Source organism: Schistocerca piceifrons, chromosome 4 (genome assembly GCF_021461385.2).
Source record: "Schistocerca piceifrons isolate TAMUIC-IGC-003096 chromosome 4, iqSchPice1.1, whole genome shotgun sequence".
NCBI lineage: Eukaryota > Metazoa > Arthropoda > Insecta > Orthoptera > Acrididae > Schistocerca > Schistocerca piceifrons.
The window spans coordinates 122,338,555-122,357,391 of record NC_060141.1 but is presented as its reverse complement, the minus strand read 5'-3'; the positions used below and the strand labels follow the sequence as shown (position 1 = coordinate 122,357,391).

General features: G+C 39.0%; 1 protein-coding gene across 1 annotated transcript in view; it reads left to right on the top strand.

Moving 5' to 3' along the window:
• Positions 1-18,837, top strand: part of LOC124795649 — a 286,381-nt gene that overhangs the window by 185,675 nt on the left and 81,869 nt on the right. The window contains exon 10 of the mRNA XM_047259722.1: positions 6,974-7,120. Coding sequence (XP_047115678.1) covers positions 6,974-7,120 — 147 coding nt within the window. The remainder of the gene's footprint in view (positions 1-6,973; positions 7,121-18,837) is intronic.

The following is an 18,837-nucleotide window of genomic DNA, read 5'->3' as shown; positions in this document are numbered from 1 at the left end:
ATAGTCCTCTGAGTCAACGTATTGCATTGTTTTACTGGCTGCAAAACAGGGGGTGGGAGTTCAACACTAACAACTGTAAATGATGTAGCCAACAGTTGCACAATCACATTTCACAGTTCTTTACTTTCACTGATCACAATCTCCCAATACTGCATAATTATATGGCCAGTTAACTATTGGTAAATGTTGATAAGCCTCATTACCAAGTCTTGGGGCCAAAATTTGGTCCTTCATATATCTTCACAATAATAGGCACTGAAACTATACACTGTTAGATGTTTAAGTTACAGAAATTAAAATTAAAACAAATCTCATTCAATTAACCATATAAATCAAAAAAGTTCTTCTTTTTAACAGTTCCTTCTACCACAAAGATTAGGCCAAATCATTTGTTTAAATAATGAAATTAAGAGATATAGTTATACAAACAATACTTTTGACAAACCCGGTAATTATTTTAGAATTAAGGGCTGGCTTTCCTAATGTTTTCGAATAGAGCCAAATAAATACTTTAAGAATCCTAGTAGTTCTTCTTCCAAATGTTTATAATTAATACAGAATTTATATTAGTCTATAAGTCAACAATAGAATCTAATTTGTGAAACAATTATTGATTTCACCCTATAATCTGTAGCAAAAGATATTAACTAGGAATGGACAAAATAAATTAGGAAATTAATTACATACAAAAAAACTAAGCACAAAATTGGACCAGGTGCGTAGAAGATTATGTGGAAGTTCCAGACTGCATTCATGATGGCTAAATTGCCCTTTCACATCTGAGAATTATTGTGCTGAGTGGCTGTCAATGTTTAGAGTGCATGAAAAGTAGGGTGTTTACAACTATCGGTATTTTTTGTGAGCCAAAACCACTCCAAGAACCCATTAGGATGCACCCATTGAGAGGACAAGTGATTTCCCTGGCATAAAGCTATTGATGTATGGCAATGCCTTCAGTAGCAACTGTATGTGGGCAAATACTCTGTTACAGTCTGCAGACCAAATGGAGGAAATCTTTTTTATGCACTTGTTCTGTTGATGAATGGCATTTGCCTCATTCAAGAGAAATTTCAAATAATAACTCTTTTGCCCAGAAGAGACTGGAGTGCCTTAAGGTTTCATGGTTTAGATAGGTCATCAATCTCAACTATGCAGTATGTCAGAGGTTTGATGCTGTCCTTCAAAAGGTGGTGGACCAGGTACTTGATTTCAATCTGAAAAAATTTCACTTTATGAAGATTACACTGAAGGCCCATCTCTTGCAATGCAGTGAACAGAATCTGAAGGTTGGTTAGATGGTGTTGCTGTGAGGAACCTGTGGCACTAATGTCATCAGCCCAGCACAGAATATGACTTGTTGTTGTTGTGGTCTTCAGTCCTGAGACTGGTTTGATGCAGCTCTCCATGCTACCCTATCCTGTGAAAGCTTCTTCATCTCCCAGTACTTACTGCAACCTACATCCTTCTGAATCTGCTTAGTGTATTCATCTCTTGGTCTCCCTCTACGATTTTTATCCTCCACGCTGTGCTACAATGCTAAATTTGTGAGCCCTTGATGCCTCAGAACATGTCCCACTAACCAGTCCCTTCTTTGTGTCAAGTTGTGTCACAAACTTCTCTTCTCCCCAGTTCTATTCAACACTTCATCATTAGTTGTGTGATCTACCCTTTTAATCTTCACATTTAGAAAGCTTCTATTCTCATCTTGTCCAAACTATTTAGCGTCCATGTTTCACTTCCATACGTGGCTACACTCCATACAAATACTTTCAGAAACGACTTCCTGACACTTAAATCTATACTCGATGTTAACAAATTCCTCTTCTTCAGAAACGCTTTCCTTGCCATTGCCAGTCTACATTTTATATCTTCTCTACTTCGACCATCGTCAGTTATTTTGCTCCCCAAACAGCAAAACTCCTTTACTAATTTGTCTCATTTCCTAATCTAATTCCCTCAACATCACCCGACTTAATTTGACTACATTCCAGTATCCTTGTTTTGCTTTTGTTGATGTTCATCTTACATCCTCCTTTCAAGACACTATCCATTACCGAGCGAGGTGGCGCAGTGGTTAGACACTGGACTTGCATTCGGGAGGACGACGGTTCAATCCCGCGTCCGGCCATCCTGATTTAGGATTTCCGTGATTTCCCTAAAACGCTCCGGGCAAATGTCGGGATGGTTCCTTTCAAAGGGCACGGCCGACTTCCTTCCCTAATCCGATGACACCGATGACCTCGCTGTCTGGTCTCCTTCCCCAAAACAACCAACCAACCAACCACTATCCATTCCGTTCAACTGCTCTTCCAAGTCCTTTGCTGTCTCTGACAGAATTACAATGTCATCGGCGAACCTCTAAGTTTTTATTTCTTCTCCGTGGATTTTAATACCTACTCCGAATTTTTCTTTTGTTTCCTTCACTGCTTCCTAAATTCACAGATTGGATAACATCGGGGAGAGGCTACAAATCTGTCTCACTCCCTTCCCAACCACTGCTTCCCTTTCATTGCACTCGACTCTTATAACTGCCATCTGGTTTCTGTACAAATTGTAAATAGCCTGTCGCTCCCTGAATTTTACCCCTGCCACCTCTAGAATTTGAAAGAGTATTCCAGTCAACATTGTCAAAAGTTTCTCTAAGTCTACCAATGCTAGAAATGTAGGTTTGCCTTTCCTTAATCTAGCTTCTAATATAAGTCGTAGGGTCAGTATTGGCTCACGTGTTCCCATATTTCTATGGAATCCAAACTGATCTTCCCCGAGGTCAGCTTCTACCAGTTTTTCCATTCGTCTGTAAAGAATTTGTGTTAGTATTTTGCAGCTGTGACTTATTAAACTGGTAGTTTGGTAATTTTCACATCTGTCAACACCTGCTTTCTTTGGGATTGGAATTTTTATATTCTTCTTGAAGTCTGAGGGTATTTCGCCTGTCTCATACATCTTGTTCACCAGATGGTAGAGTTTTGTCAGGACTGGCTCTCCCAAGGCCATCAGTAGTTCTAATGGAATGTTGTCTACTCCCGGGGCCTTGTTTCGACTCAGGTCTTTCAGTGCTCCGTCAAACTCTTCACGCAGTATCGTGTCTCCCATTTCATCTTCATCTACATCCTCTCCCATTTCCGTAATATTGTGCTCAAGTACATTGCCCTTGTACAGACCCTCTATATTTTCCTTCCACCTTTCTGCTTTCCCTTCTTTGCTTAGAACTGGGTTTCCATCAAAGCTCTTGATATTCATGCAAGAGGTTCTCGTTTCTCCAAAGGAGGTAGTATCTATCTTACCCCTAGTGATATAAGCCTCTACATCCTTACATTTGTCCTCTATCCATCCCTGCTTAGCCATTTTGTACTTCCTGTCGACTCATTTTTGAGACGTTTGTGTTCCTTTTTGCCTGCTTCATTTACTGCATTTTATATTTTCTCCTTTCGTCAATTAAATTCAATATTTCTTCTGTTACCCAAGGATTTCTACTAGCCCTCGTCTTTTTACCTACTTGATCCTCTGCTGCCTTCACTAGTTCATCCCTCAGAACTACCCATTCTTCTTCTACTGTACTTCTTTCCCCCATTCCTGTCGATTGTTCCCTTATGCTCTCCCTGAAACTCTGCACAACCCCAGGTTCTTTCAGTTTATCCAGGTCCCATCTCCTTAAATTTCCACCTTTTTGCAGTTTCTTCAGTTTTAATCTACAGTTCATAACCAATAGATTGTGGTCACAGTCCACATATGCCCCTGGAAATGTCTTGCAATTTAAAACCTGGTTCCTAAATCTCTGTCTTACCATATCTGATACCTTTTAGTATCTCCAGGATTCTTCCATGTATACAACCTTCTTTCATGATTCTTGAACCAAGTGTTAGCTATGATTAAGTTATGCTCTGTGCAAAACTCTACCAGGCGGCTTCCTCTTTCATTTCTTAGCCCCAATCCATATTCACCTACTATGTTTCCTTCTCTCCCTTTTCCTACTCTCGACTTCCAGTCAACCATGACTATTAAATTTTCGTCTCCCTTCACTATCTGAATAATTTCTTTTATCTCATCATACATTTCATGAGTCTCTTTGTCATCTGTGGAGATAGTTGGCATATAAACTTGTACTACTGTAGCAGGCGTGGGCTTCGTATCTATCTTGGCCACAATAATGCGTTAACTATGCTGTTTGTAGTAGCTTACCCACATTCCTATTTTCCTATTCATTATTAAACCTACTCCTGCATTACCCCTATTTGATTTTGTATTTATAACCCTGTATTCACCTGACCAAAAGTCTTGTTCCTCCTGCCACCGAACTTCACTAATTCCCACTATATTTAACTTTAACCTATCCATTTCCCTTTTTAAATTTTCTAACCTACCTGCCCGATTAAGGGATCTGACATTGCATGCTCTGATCCATAGAACGCCAGTTTTCTTTCTTCTGATAACGACATCCTCTTGAGTAGTCCCTGCCCGGAGATCCGAATGGGGGACTATTTTACCTCCAGAATATTTTACCCAAGATGACGCCATCATCATTTAACCATATAGTAAAGCTGCATGCCCTCGGGAAAAATTACGGATGTAGTTTCCCCTTGCTTTCAGCTGTTCGCAGTACCACAACAGCAAGGCCGTTTTGGTTAGTGTTACAAGGCCAGATCAGTCAATCATCCAGACTGTTGCCCCTGCAACTACTGAAAAGGCTGCATGCCCCTCTTCAGGAACCACACGATTGTCTGGCCTCTCAACAGATAACCCTCCGTTGTCGTTGCACCTACGGTACGGCCATCTGTATCGCTGAGGTACGCAAGCCTCCCCACCTACAGCAATGTCCATGGTTCATGACGTGTTAACTGTTCAAAAAAGCTGTGGAAAATTGTGGATGCACTCACAGTGCTGAATTTCAGAATGTATAATGGCACACAATGTGGAGGGAGTGTTGATGACCATAATATTTTGAGATGCAGAATCCAGCCAAAGCTACATTCATGCCACTGCAATATCAGTTTTTAAAATATACTCATCACCCACCAGTTTCACAAGTGTTTCTTCAAGGTGGAAAATACGGTAGCAATCCACTACTGATTGGATGTTAAGGGTGGACTTGAAATCCCCACACAAACGAAGTACTTCCATAGATTTCTGGATAACAAACAGACACACAGCCCTCTGGCTGGAAGGAATGGGTGCAGTGATGCCCAGCCCCAGCACCCTGTCCAGCTGCCTCTTGGCAGCCTGCCACAGAGAAAATTGACAGCTCAACTACGACACACTTCCAGAATGGCCATCAGTTTAAGTGTGATGTGGGCCTCTTTAAGATTTTCCTGTGCCTGGAACATGGCGGAGTCAGAAATGAGATACATAGCATCCTGAATTTGTAACTGAAAGACTGTGAATGTTCACGACCAAAAATAATTTCAGACTTCACATTATTAATGGCCAAAATCATGACTGCCGTCACAATGTGTTGATACTCTGTCAACCATGAACTGGCCTTGAATGGAAAGGTTACTAGTCAGAGGCACTACCCGTTGACCATGAGCACTTACTATTTGGCAAGTATGGCGTTTGAGTTGAAGATCTTCTACAGCTACATCACACTTTCCCCCGTCAGTATTTGTGGTCAGTGGTCATTTTACACTAGTTCTGTCATTGTAGTTATCCTTGTCACACTGTTGACCAGCAGCGCATGCTAAACTGTGAAGGATGTCTACAAGGGACAACTAGTGTCATCTGTGACAATTTTTGTTATGTCTATGACTGTACACAAAATTATCTCAACTTTTGTGGTTGAGACTTACACAAGCACTTCTGTTATATACACTACCATTAGGTAACTGGTACGTGCAAAAGATTAATTTCTTGCTGATGTCAAGCCCCAGTAATTCAATGACTGATACTTCAGTTTGACCGTCATAAGTAACTGTACTAAGGTAAGTGTTTCAATTGTTGCTTTTCTGATATAAATAAATGTTCCTCCACATAGTGAAGAATTTCTGCAGTGAGATTCTGTTTTTCAAACAATGTTAATACTGACATTGAATTTCTGTGTATCTACACCAGTGTTCTGTGACACACAATACGATGTAGTTCAAAGATTGTTTTACTTTTTAATGAAAGATTGTTAAGCCTCTGAAATGTCCAGTTCTTTGTTCTTCTTTATGATGTCTAGTAAGCATCCCATCTTCTTTGTCAGACTTCATATTGTGAGTGCTTACATCACCAGTTTCTTTATACTGATGGAGGTACTCTTTAGGCAGGGTAACCTGTTGTTTGGATTTACCCTAAATAGGACTTCGACAAAGTTAGATTAAAATTATTTTTGCATAATTGTAAAGAATTAAAATTATGACCCATAAAACATGAAAATAAATAACTAGATTATCTAATATAGGATTCACTAGCAAAATAGGTGGAATGTGAGTAGGTGTAGGACTAGGAGAGCAGGAAGAAGAAGAAGAAGAAGAAGAAGAAGAAGAAGAAGAAGAAGATGGCATGACAATATTCGAAATGATGTAAGAAGAATGAATATCAGTGCTGACCAACTAGTGCATTAGACAAAAGGGAATGGGCGAGAATTGTGGAGTAGATGTATATTCTTAAGGCCCTATCCATACAAAAGAAAGATCATAATATTGGACAGTAGTATTGTGGATTGTTTGTACTTCATGTATAATAAATGGATGTGCCCATTGCCCTTTTCTAATCTCTAAGAGCAGTTCTCTGCTAAATTAAATACAAATTCTGTTGAATGATGGCATCATTCATTGAGTCTCCATTGTGAAAGAGTATTTGAAGACAGGGTTCAAAATTTTATTTTGTTTCACTACTTTGCTAGTTTGATGACAATCTTGCTAACAATTTTCTCAATCTATGTTCTCTTTTATTCTATCAGCAGCCTATTGAAGATGAAGCGGTCTGACTCTATCAAACCAATTGAAATTGTGTGTTCTATAAGGAACAATAATAAACAAATTTCTCATTGTTTCAGAACAACTGTGCGATACTTGCTGTACAATAAAATGTTGCCAACACATGCATGCACCACAGAGAAGATGAAATACCTAATCCACATGTGGAATGTAGCAAATTATGACTGTGAAGCTATATTTCATTCAGTTCAAAACTTCAGTTGCCTGTAAGCAATGGGGCATATTTTATTTACACCTAGAGAATAAAACTTGTTTCCTAACCTAAAACTTTTAATTACATTTTAAATTTTTTGCAAATAGTATATATGTATTTTAAGTGTTTAAGTGTCCAAAAAGGCTAGGTAAGATAGTAAATATATTTGTTACTGTAAAACAGTTTCAGAATTGATCTAATTTCAAGTGCCCTTTTGTATCTTTTTAAGTATATTTTTGGCATTGTAAAACTTCTTTTAAAACAAATATTGTGCAGTGGGCAAATTTTACTACAGAAATTCAATAATGAGTGATAACAGAATTCAAAGTTAATAACATGTTCTGAGACATATTATAAGGTTCATCTGAAACATACATTTAATTGGTATCAACATCCTACTCATACCTTTGTCTAACACAGTCTGTTTAAAGTGGTGGTAAGATAGGTATAGTGCATACATCTTTATACATTGATTCATTTGTTCATTATGCAGATTCCACCATGAAGGAGAGCCTTCAGGGATGTGATAAGAGTCTATGTATACACTAAGAAAACACAAGCAAATAGTGGAAACTTCAACTGTATACTGTATTAACAACAAACTGTCACCATACAGCTTAAAGCTGTTTGTGTCAGTTAATTAGTTAGTTAGTTTCATGTGTTCATGAATCATTTGTACAATTAATTGTAATATGTGAAACAAGTTATTTTACATTCATATTACACATTCTTATGTAAATGTGGGAGTTAGTAATGGCTACACTCCACCTTTTACGGATTACAAAAGTAGTTCTTCCAGGAAACAGAAGACAGTATCAAGGAGAACCTTTCCCTTTTTATTTTTTTATTTAACTTTGTTGTCCATCAGACATTTTATGTCCTTGGGCAAGTGATCAAAATTTTTGGCGCCAACATTGCACACTCCTTTTGTGCTAAAGACAACCTTAACATGGAGTAATGAATGTCATTTTTTTCTTTTTATATTGTGATTATGTACATCATTATTCCTTTTGAATTGCAGTGGATTATTTGCAACAAATTTCATGAGGGAATAAATATACTGTGAAGCAGTAGTAAAGATTCCTTATTCCTTAAACAGATATCTGCAAGGTGATTGTATATATCATTCCTACATCACGTTTTTGATCAATGTAGACTATCTTTTGCAAAGTTACCCCAGAACATTATTCCATTATTGAATGAAAATGCACAAAATATGTTGACTTAGTTATTTGATTCTCCCCAAGATTTCCAGTAATTCAAAGTGCAAATGTGGTTCAACAAAGTTGTTTTAGGAGTTCCAAAAATGTCCTTTTTCCTGTTAAAATTCTCATCAATACTGAAACTTAAGAATTTTGAAGTATCCACATTATTTATGACTTCCTCACTGTGTGTTACACTTATCATCGGTGTGGTACCCTTAGATATGCAGAACTAAATATGTTGTGTCTTTCTGAATCTGAAAATGAGACCATTTGCAGAAAACCACTCAGTGATACTTCAACGAATATTATTTACCATTTACTGTGTGTGTCTGGATTGATTACAATACAATTGTCATCCATAAAGGAACTAATTCTGCTTGTTGTATATTAGACAAAGATCTTTTACAAAATGACAAACAATTGGGGACATCAGATTGAGCCTTGTGGAATCCCACAGTGATTTCTCCCCAGTCAGAAAAATATCCACTGGTTGCATTAGCTGAATTATTAACCACAGTTTTCTGCATTCTTTTGCTTAGATATGACGTTATCCATTGGCTGGCTACACCATCAGTTCCACAAAATCTCAACTTATCTAAGGGAACACTGAGCTTCACACATTCATGTATCTTAGATAGGTCACAGAAAATGCCAGATGGTGCTATTTTTTAAATTAATGCTTATAAAATTTGGTGAGGCAGCATGAAAATGTCATTGAGCACCTCTTCTGAAATTCATACTGTAATGTACTCAAGATGATATTCTTGCCACAACTGCAAGACATATAGTAGACGCCCTCCTGCCCCAAATAAAGGCCTACTTTACAGATCCTAAAAGGACCATAATCTTAGATGGTAGTCAAAAAAACATGTTTCACATCATATTTCCATAAAATAAAATCAGCCCTGTGAGAAATACTTCCTGCATAAGGGAAAAAGGCCATAGACTTAAATGCTATATTGGTATTATCATCACTCACCTATACACTGTTGGTCTGTAGCATAACACATATGTGATATGTCTTCCACTATAACCATTCTAATGAAAGGTGAGCTCAAGATGGACTGACTCAGCTGGAAAGCTCTCAAGAGACTGAGATGACCTGGGCTCTGTGAACCAAGATAGGAAGTAACCTGTCACACTGAGCACCAAACACAGAGTAATAGCAGAGAAGACGAGGAGGATTACAAAGTCAATATTTTAAAAAAACAATGGCTAACATATTCTAAAACATAGAAGCAAACCTTGGAGCTTAACTAAGGAAGACAAGAACACACTGTAATGAATTTTTTTAGGTAAGTTACAGATGTAGCATTAGAGGTCAAGTGCAAAGCAGGAGAACAACTTGCTATATACTGTACAAATGAGAAACAGAGCAAGGATGTGTGAAATGGAAACAACATATCCACAGAATGGCTGAAGTCAGATTAGTCAAACATGTAAGCAATTATAAACCAGTAAGAAAGAGAGATAGAGGAAGACCTACTTCAGGGAAGATGTAACAGACTGTAAGCCTGTTCCATGAAGTGAAGAAAATAGGCTAAAAATCAAATTTTATGTAGTAGTTTAATATTATTAATACATAATACATATATCACTACTAAATTCATCAATGGATTACCAGTAGTTGGCCACCAATATATCCTTTATAATTCTCTTAAACTGAATTTTATTAGTAAATTAACTCCTTATGGCTGCTTGCAAGTTACTTAAATTGTGGGTTCCTAAATAATGATCACCTTTCTGGACCAAAGTAAATGACATGAAACCTTCATCTAGATTATTATTTCCAGTACTGAGCAATTGGTTTAAAAAAGAGAGATAAATATTTATGATAAATTTCACTGTGGAATAAATATACTGGGGGGGCAGAAGGTCTCATTAACAGGCTGTATTAAAGACATGAAACTAACCTCAGAATGGGTGAACATAATATTTGGGGTCCCAAAATAATGGACACTGGACCCAGTCTCATTCTTAACCTACATGAATGATGTTCAAATGAGTTTTAAGGGAAGTTCAGTGGCTGTATTGTTTGCTGATGACTCAAGCATACGATCGAGGGTTGAGACTTGGTCTTGGCAGACAAAGCACATGTGATAACTGAACAGTCCTTCAAGCATCTAAAGTAGACACCAACGGTTATATTTGGAATGCGCACGCGTACACACGAGTGCACGTGCGTGCGTACATATTCATAATCATATAATTCACACGCCCATAGCCACAGTCATCTCTGGATATAAAGGCCAGACTGCAGCAGCTGCTCTCACACTTGTGGCAGATGGTGGGGGTAGATTAGTAGTGTGGGGTGGGGACTGAGACAAATAACAGGGTAGAAGTGGTTGAATACCCCATAATTCTGCCTATGGTAATGTGTAGGGACATGGCAGTGACAGACTGGTGTGCTGCTATGTCCAACATTGGAAGGCTGTGCTGGGGGAGAATAGGTGGGGTGGAGAGGGTAGCAAGGGAGAAGCAGAAAACCAGTGAAGAGGAAGGGACTCTGCAGGTGCACTGGGGGATAATAGGCACATGTGAGGCCAGAGTAGGAGTAATGAAGTCTATAGAGGCAGCTGCGTACAAGGACAGGTAGAAGTTGCGACGGGGAGGGGGGTTACAGGAATGAAGGAGATGTTATAGGGAAAGTTCCCACAAACACAGTTCAGAAAAGTTGGTGACTTTGGGATGGAAACAGCACAGCTGTGAGCAGATGTTTAAGCCAAAGACATCATGTTAGATGATGTGTAAACAACTTGGGTGGACAGACAGCTTGTTAGTGAGAGTACTGCACAGTGGTTCCAGGATAATCAGTGAACCTCATGGTTGATTTCACAGTTGGCTCTGCCTTTGATGGGGTTTGGGACACCTGTGACAGGACTGGAGTAGTTGGTAGTGGAAGGATGTATGGGACAGGCCTTGCATGTAGTTCTGTTATATGAATAGGAGTCATGGTGCAAAGGGGTTGTGAGCACTGGTGTAATAAGGATGGACAAATATGTTTTATAGGTTTGGTGGATGGTAGATGACTACCATGGGAAGGGTAGGGAGGATATTTCCCACTTCAGGTCAGGAACTGTGGAGTGTGTGCGAGTCCTTTTACCACACAGTAACCTGCTCACCACTGCAGATGCCAATTCCCTCTATACTATCATCCCTACTCTCATGGCCTCATCATCATTAAACATCACCATTCTTAATGCCTGACTGACTGCAGTGTCCTTCTTGGTCATCATGAGCAACTATATTCTCCTTTGTAAGCATCACCTACAAATAAATCCACAATACAGCCATGGGCACCCATTTGCCAAACAATTCATGGGTCGTATAGAGGAATCCTTCCTAGCCATGCAGAATCCTGAACCTCTCACCTGGTTCACATTCAATGTTGTCATCATCTTGACCTGCACTGTGAGTGAGGAGGCCCAATCCATATTAGCCCGAACATAAACACTTTTTGCCTCATTTGCTTCACCTTGTCCTCCTCAACCCAACAAACCACCTTCCTCAAAGTTGACCTACACCTCATGGATGTCTCCATCAGTACCTCTGTCCACATCAAATCTACCAATCACCAACAGTACCTCTATTTAAATGGCAGCCACCCATTCCGCACCAAGAAGTGCTTCCATACAGCCTAGCCACATGTGGTTGTCGCATGTGAGGTGATGGTCAGCCTGTTTCCTCATATGCTGAAGGTCTCACTGATGCCTTCACAGATCAAAATTACCCTCCCATTCTTGTCGAGAGACAGATCTCTCTGCCTTGTCTCTCTAGGTACCTACTATCCACTGTCAAGGAAATCAATCATGTTCTCTGCCAACATTTCGGCTACCTCTTGTCATGTCTTGAAATGTGAAATTTCCTCCCCACCTCTCCTGCTGTGGTATTCTGCCACCCATCTACACAATTTCCTTATCTGTTTGTTTCACCCCTGCTCATAACTCTTCTCCATGGCACTTATCCCCGCACTAGACCTGAAAGCAAGCCCTATCTCAAACATCCTCTCACAAGTGTCTACTCCAGTCCTATCATAGGCACTTCCTACCTCATCAAAGGCAGGGTCACCACTGAAAGCAGCCATGTGATCTACCAACTTTGCTGCAACCGTGTGTGCCATTCTACATGGGTAACTTTTGGGGTTTGGTGAAGAAAATAAATTTGTAAGACAAAATCGAAATTAACTCTTCTATTGTTGTTGTTGTGGTCTTCAGTCCTGAGACTGGTTTGATGCAGCTCTCCATGCTACTCTATCCTGTGCAAGCTTTTTCATCTCCCAGTACCTACTGCAACCTACATCCTTCTGAATCTGCTTAGTGTATTCATCTCTTGGTCTCCCTCTACGATGTTTACCCTCCACGCTGCCCTCCAATACTAAATTGGTGATCCCTTGATGCCTCAGAACATGTCCTACCAACCGATCCCTTCTTCTGGTCAAGTTGTGCCACAAACTTCTCTTCTCCCCAATCCTATTCAATACTTCCTCATTAGTTATGTGATCTACCCATCTAATCTTCAGCATTCTTCTGTAGCACCACATTTCGAAAGCTTCTATTCTCTTCTTGTCCAAACTATTTATCGTCCATGTTTCACTTCCATACATGGCTACACTCCATACGAATACTTTCAGAAATGACTTCCTGACACTTAAATCAATACTGGATGTTAACAAATTCCTCTTCTTCAGAAACGCTTTCCTTGCCATTGCCAGCCTACATTTTATATCCTCTCTACTTCGACCATCATCAGTTATTTTGCTCCCCAAATAGCGAAACTCCTTTACTACTTTAAGTGCCTCATTTCCTAATCTAATTCCCTCAGCATCAGCCGACTTAATTAGACTACATTCCATTACTCTCGTTTTGCTTTTGTTGATGTTCATCTTATATCCTCCTTTCAAGACACTGTCCATTCCATTCAACTGCTCTTCCAAGTCCTTTGCTGTCTCTGACAGAATTACAATGTCATCGGCGAACCTCAAAGTTTTTATTTCTTCTCCATGAATTTTAATACCTACCCCGAATTTTTCTTTTGTTTCCTTTACTGCTTGCTCAATATACAGATTGAACAACATCGGGGAGAGGCTACAACCCTGTCTTACTCCCTTCCCAACCACTGCTTCCCTTTCATGTCCCTCGACTCTTATAACTGCCATCTGGTTTCTGTACAAATTGTAAATAGCCTTTCGCTCCCTGTATTTTACCCCTGCCACCTTTAGAATTTGAAAGAGAGTATTCCAGTCAACATTGTCAAAAGCTTTCTCTAAGTCTACAAATGCTAGAAACGTAGGTTTGCCTTTCCTTAATCTTTCTTCTAAGATAAGTCGTAAGGTCAGTATTGCCTCACGTGTTCCAGTGTTTCTACGGAATCCAAACTGATCTTCCCCGAGGTTGGCTTCTACTAGTTTTTCCATTCGTCTGTAAAGAATTCGTGTTAGTATTTTGCAGCTGTGACTTATTAAGCTGATAGTTCGGTAATTTTCACATCTGTCAACACCTGCTTTCTTCGGGATTGGAATTATTATATTCTTCTTGAAGTCTGAGGGTATTTCGCCTGTTTCATACATCTTGCTCACCAGATGGTAGAGTTTTGTCAGGACTGGCTCTCCCACGGCCGTCAGTAGTTCCAATGGAATATTGTCTACTCCGGGGGCCTTGTTTCGACTCAGGTCCTTCAGTGCTCTGTCAAACTCTTCACGCAGTATCGTATCTCCCATTTCATCTTCATCTACATCCTCTTCCATTTCCATAATATTGTCCTCAAGTACATCGCCCTTGTATAGACCCTCTATATACTCCTTCCACCTTTCTGCTTTCCCTTCTTTGCTTAGAACTGGGTTTCCATCTGAGCTCTTGATATTCATACAAGTCGTTCTCTTATCTCCAAAGGTCTCTTTAATTTTCCTGTAGGCGGTATCTATCTTACCCCTAGTGAGATAGGCCTCTACATCCTTACATTTGTCCTCTAGCCATCCCTGTTTAGCCATTTTGCACTTCCTGTCGATCTCATTTTTGAGACGTTTGTATTCCTTTTTGCCTGTTTCACTTACTGCATTTTTATATTTTCTCCTTTCATCAATTAAATTCAATATTTCTTCTGTTACCCAAGGATTTCTACTAGCCCTCGTCTTTTTACCTACTTGATCCTCTGCTGCCTTCACTAGTTCATCCCTCAGAACTACCCATTCTTCTTCTACTGTACTTCTTTCCCCCATTCCTGTCGATTGTTCCCTTATGCTCTCCCTGAAACTCTGCACAACCCCAGGTTCTTTCAGTTTATCCAGGTCCCATCTCCTTAAATTTCCACCTTTTTGCAGTTTCTTCAGTTTTAATCTACAGTTCATAACCAATAGATTGTGGTCACAGTCCACATATGCCCCTGGAAATGTCTTGCAATTTAAAACCTGGTTCCTAAATCTCTGTCTTACCATATCTGATACCTTTTAGTATCTCCAGGATTCTTCCATGTATACAACCTTCTTTCATGATTCTTGAACCAAGTGTTAGCTATGATTAAGTTATGCTCTGTGCAAAACTCTACCAGGCGGCTTCCTCTTTCATTTCTTAGCCCCAATCCATATTCACCTACTATGTTTCCTTCTCTCCCTTTTCCTACTCTCGACTTCCAGTCAACCATGACTATTAAATTTTCGTCTCCCTTCACTATCTGAATAATTTCTTTTATCTCATCATACATTTCATGAGTCTCTTTGTCATCTGTGGAGATAGTTGGCATATAAACTTGTACTACTGTAGCAGGCGTGGGCTTCGTATCTATCTTGGCCACAATAATGCGTTAACTATGCTGTTTGTAGTAGCTTACCCACATTCCTATTTTCCTATTCATTATTAAACCTACTCCTGCATTACCCCTATTTGATTTTGTATTTATAACCCTGTATTCACCTGACCAAAAGTCTTGTTCCTCCTGCCACCGAACTTCACTAATTCCCACTATATTTAACTTTAACCTATCCATTTCCCTTTTTAAATTTTCTAACCTACCTGCCCGATTAAGGGATCTGACATTCCACGCTCCGATCCGTAGAACGCCAGTTTTCTTTCTCCTGATAACGACATCCTCTTGAGTAGTCCCCGCCCGGAGATCCGAATGGGGGACTATTTTACCTCCGGAATATTTTACCCAAGAGGACGCCATCATCATGTAATCATACAGTAAAGCTGCATGCCCTCGGGAAAAATTACGGCTGTAGTTTCCCCTTGCTTTCAGCCATTCGCAGTACCAGCACAGCAAGGCCGTTTTGGTTATTGTTACAAGGCCAGATCAGTCAATCATCCAGACTGTTGCCCTTGCAACTACTGAAAAGGCTGCTGCCCCTCTTCAGGAACCACACGTTTGTCTGGCCTCTCAACAGATACCCCTCCGTTGTGGTTGCACCTACGGTACGGCTATCTGTATCGCTGAGGCACGCAAGCCTCCCCACCAACGGCAAGGTCCGTGGATCATGGGGGGGAAACTTCTAGTCAATCCCATAAATTACGTATAATAAAAGGCCAGCACAGCAAAGGAAGTATGAGACAATCTAAGAAGAGCTTTTGAAGATATTTACTTAGGAAAGCATGTTTACTAAGAGAGATTATCACCACATATTTAGGCAAATGTAAAAATTTTGAAGCATCCATAAACAAAATCGTCTTACTTTGAATAGTATAAGACATACTGAATTCAATGTTGCTGAAGAATGGATTGATACCTTGTTACTACTAGCAGTACTAAGTGATAAGTACTTCCCCATGATAATGGACATAGAGAGTTCGGGGATACCAATTACAGGTGAAAGCATAAAAGTCAATATATTACAAGATGTTAAGAATGTTCTAGAATATCTTGTCAACAAAAAGGAAGCAGCTTTGTATTCAAATTACAAAAAGTAGTAGTTTGTTCAGTATTATAAATGCCAAAGAATGAGACATTTTGCATCAAGCTACACAAAAAAAGTACACAAGGAAGAAAGTCAGTTTTCAAAAGATTCAGAAATGAAGACAAGCACTTACTGCATATTATTCTTATAATAAAACTCAAGGCAAGAATAAAGACTGGTTCCTGGATTCTGGGGCATCTATGCATATTACAAAAGACTTACCAGTTTTATATGCTGTTTCCCCTAGAACACACATTGGTGTTTCAACATTGAATGGTTCTTAATTACATTGTGAACTGATAGGAAAGATAAACTTTAATTTAAATGTTAAAGGAGAATCACAAGATATTATAGCACATAATGTACATTATGTGAAGAATATCACTACAAAATTGCTTTCAGTTGTGAAATGGTGAATAAGGGCAACAAGTCAATTTCTTATTTAAATGGCACGGAAGTAAATAATCAGAATGGCACAGCAAGTAAAACAAGGGGTGTTTATAAATTAGATGTTCTTAAAGTGGGAAACAATCAAGTTCTGCAAAAAGTTTTTTTATGGCATCAAAGACTCCATAATCTTAATAGGATAAGCATGATCTTATTAAAAGGTCTGACAACTGTGCTCAAAGGATTGTAATAGTTGTAACAATATTGTGAAATTTGTATAGCAAAGCCAGATTACATTTTAAAACAAGTAAAAAAATCTGAGTGTTTGTCTGATACACGCAGATCTTTGTGGGCCTATGGAAAAGGAATCTATAGGAGGTAGTTGTTATTTTCTTACCTTGATTGATAATTTATCAAGGTATGCCCAAGTTTATTTCCATGGAACCAAGTACAAAGTGAGTGAAATATTTGATGATTTTCACACTATAGGTGAAAGATAGACTAGGAAGAAAATATAAGTTCTCAGATCAGTTCAAACAATGGTACCAAATGTGTCAATAAACAGTTTAGACAGCTACTGAATGAATTTGGAATCAAATATCAAACTACAATTTGCCATAGTTCTGCTCAAAATGGATTAACAGAATGGGCCAACAGAACAATTGTAGAGAAAGCAAGGAGCATGCTAAAGGATACAGGATAACCAAAATGTTACTTGGCAGAAGCAGTACCAATTGCATTATATCACTAAAGCTGCAACAAGCAAGACTCCATGAAGTTTGTACTGAAAAAAAAAACCTGATCTAGATCATCTAAGAATTTTTGTATGTAAGGCCATGGTACAGGTTCCCAAACAACTTAGAAGATGAGACTGCAAATCTGTAAAACATATTTTTATTCAATACTGCAAAGATTCCATAGGTTACATATTCATAATTCCTAAAAAGAAAGAGGTTATAACTAGCAGAGATGTAGGATTTTTGAATGTGGTGACAATGAAACAAATGGTGAAAAAGTATGTGTACATATTAATCCTGAAGATGATGTCCAAGAACATGTCAAGGTACCAGTAAACTTAGAAACTAAAGGACCTGAAAAAATTTTTCAGGAACAATCAGATATGTTTATTGAAAGTAAAATGGATAATGAGATCCACGAAACTCCAGCAACAAAGGACATGAATTTATGATGTTCGTCACATATGATAAATACTTAAGATGTTTCTAGATAAAGATGATGAGACTTGTGTACGCGGTAAATACTTTCTGATTCATTGAACAAACCTCTTAAGTGAAGACAAGTTCAAGAAATTGGTAAAACTGTATGATTTAACAACATGAAGTTCCAGTGCTTTGAGATTGTGTAGTGGTGGTATAAGCTGTGACCAGCACACCTGTCGGCAAAGACGTAGCGAGAAGACCGATAGTTGGCACTGGATCAAGCATGTCTCTCAGGAGGGAGGCCAAGAGACACTTTCAGCAACAAGCTGCTAATGCCCTCTTGACAGCAAGTGTTTAGATCACCACCACTGACCGTCAATCTCAGTTATTAGCTTTCTAGTCTGTCTCTGGCTTTTCCTTTCTTTCTCTTTTGTGTTATATATTTTGTCCATTTTATTCTCACACTTGTGGCATTGTTTTATTAGGAACAAGACTCTGATGACCTTGTAGTTTGGTCCCTTCTCCCGCCTTTAAACCAACCAACCATCTAGTCTGTCTCAGTCTGTCACTAGCACAGTTGCCAAGCCACTGATGTACCAACTCGCACTCAGTCAGCACGTGTCATCGCATAGCGGGACTTGTACTTCACCAGCAGTGAGGCCAACATAGACTATTAGTGAAGAGCTTATACCACAGCACATGGACTCTTAATGTTAAGTAGCTTCTGTTTATGTACAAAAAGAACCCTGTTCATACATGTGTGCAGTAGTGTTGTGGAAAGAGGGTACCAGCGACAAACAGCATCCTCTCCCTTGATCGCTATGGTACAAGACTCAATACCAATGACATACTAGATGTTCTGTGTTATGTCCCTTTGTGTAGTATCTCTTTGTAAATTGCCAGGAACACATTAACTATAGTAAAATATATGTTCCTAAATAGTGTTTGTCAGCATTATTGTACTGCGCAAATATACACTGCAGAAAGAAAATTAGTATGTCCTTAAAAATGTTTCCAATTCATCAAGATTTATTGCTGCAACTGTGCATATCAAGAACATGAAATGATTACATTTATGGATCAATAGCACAAGCAG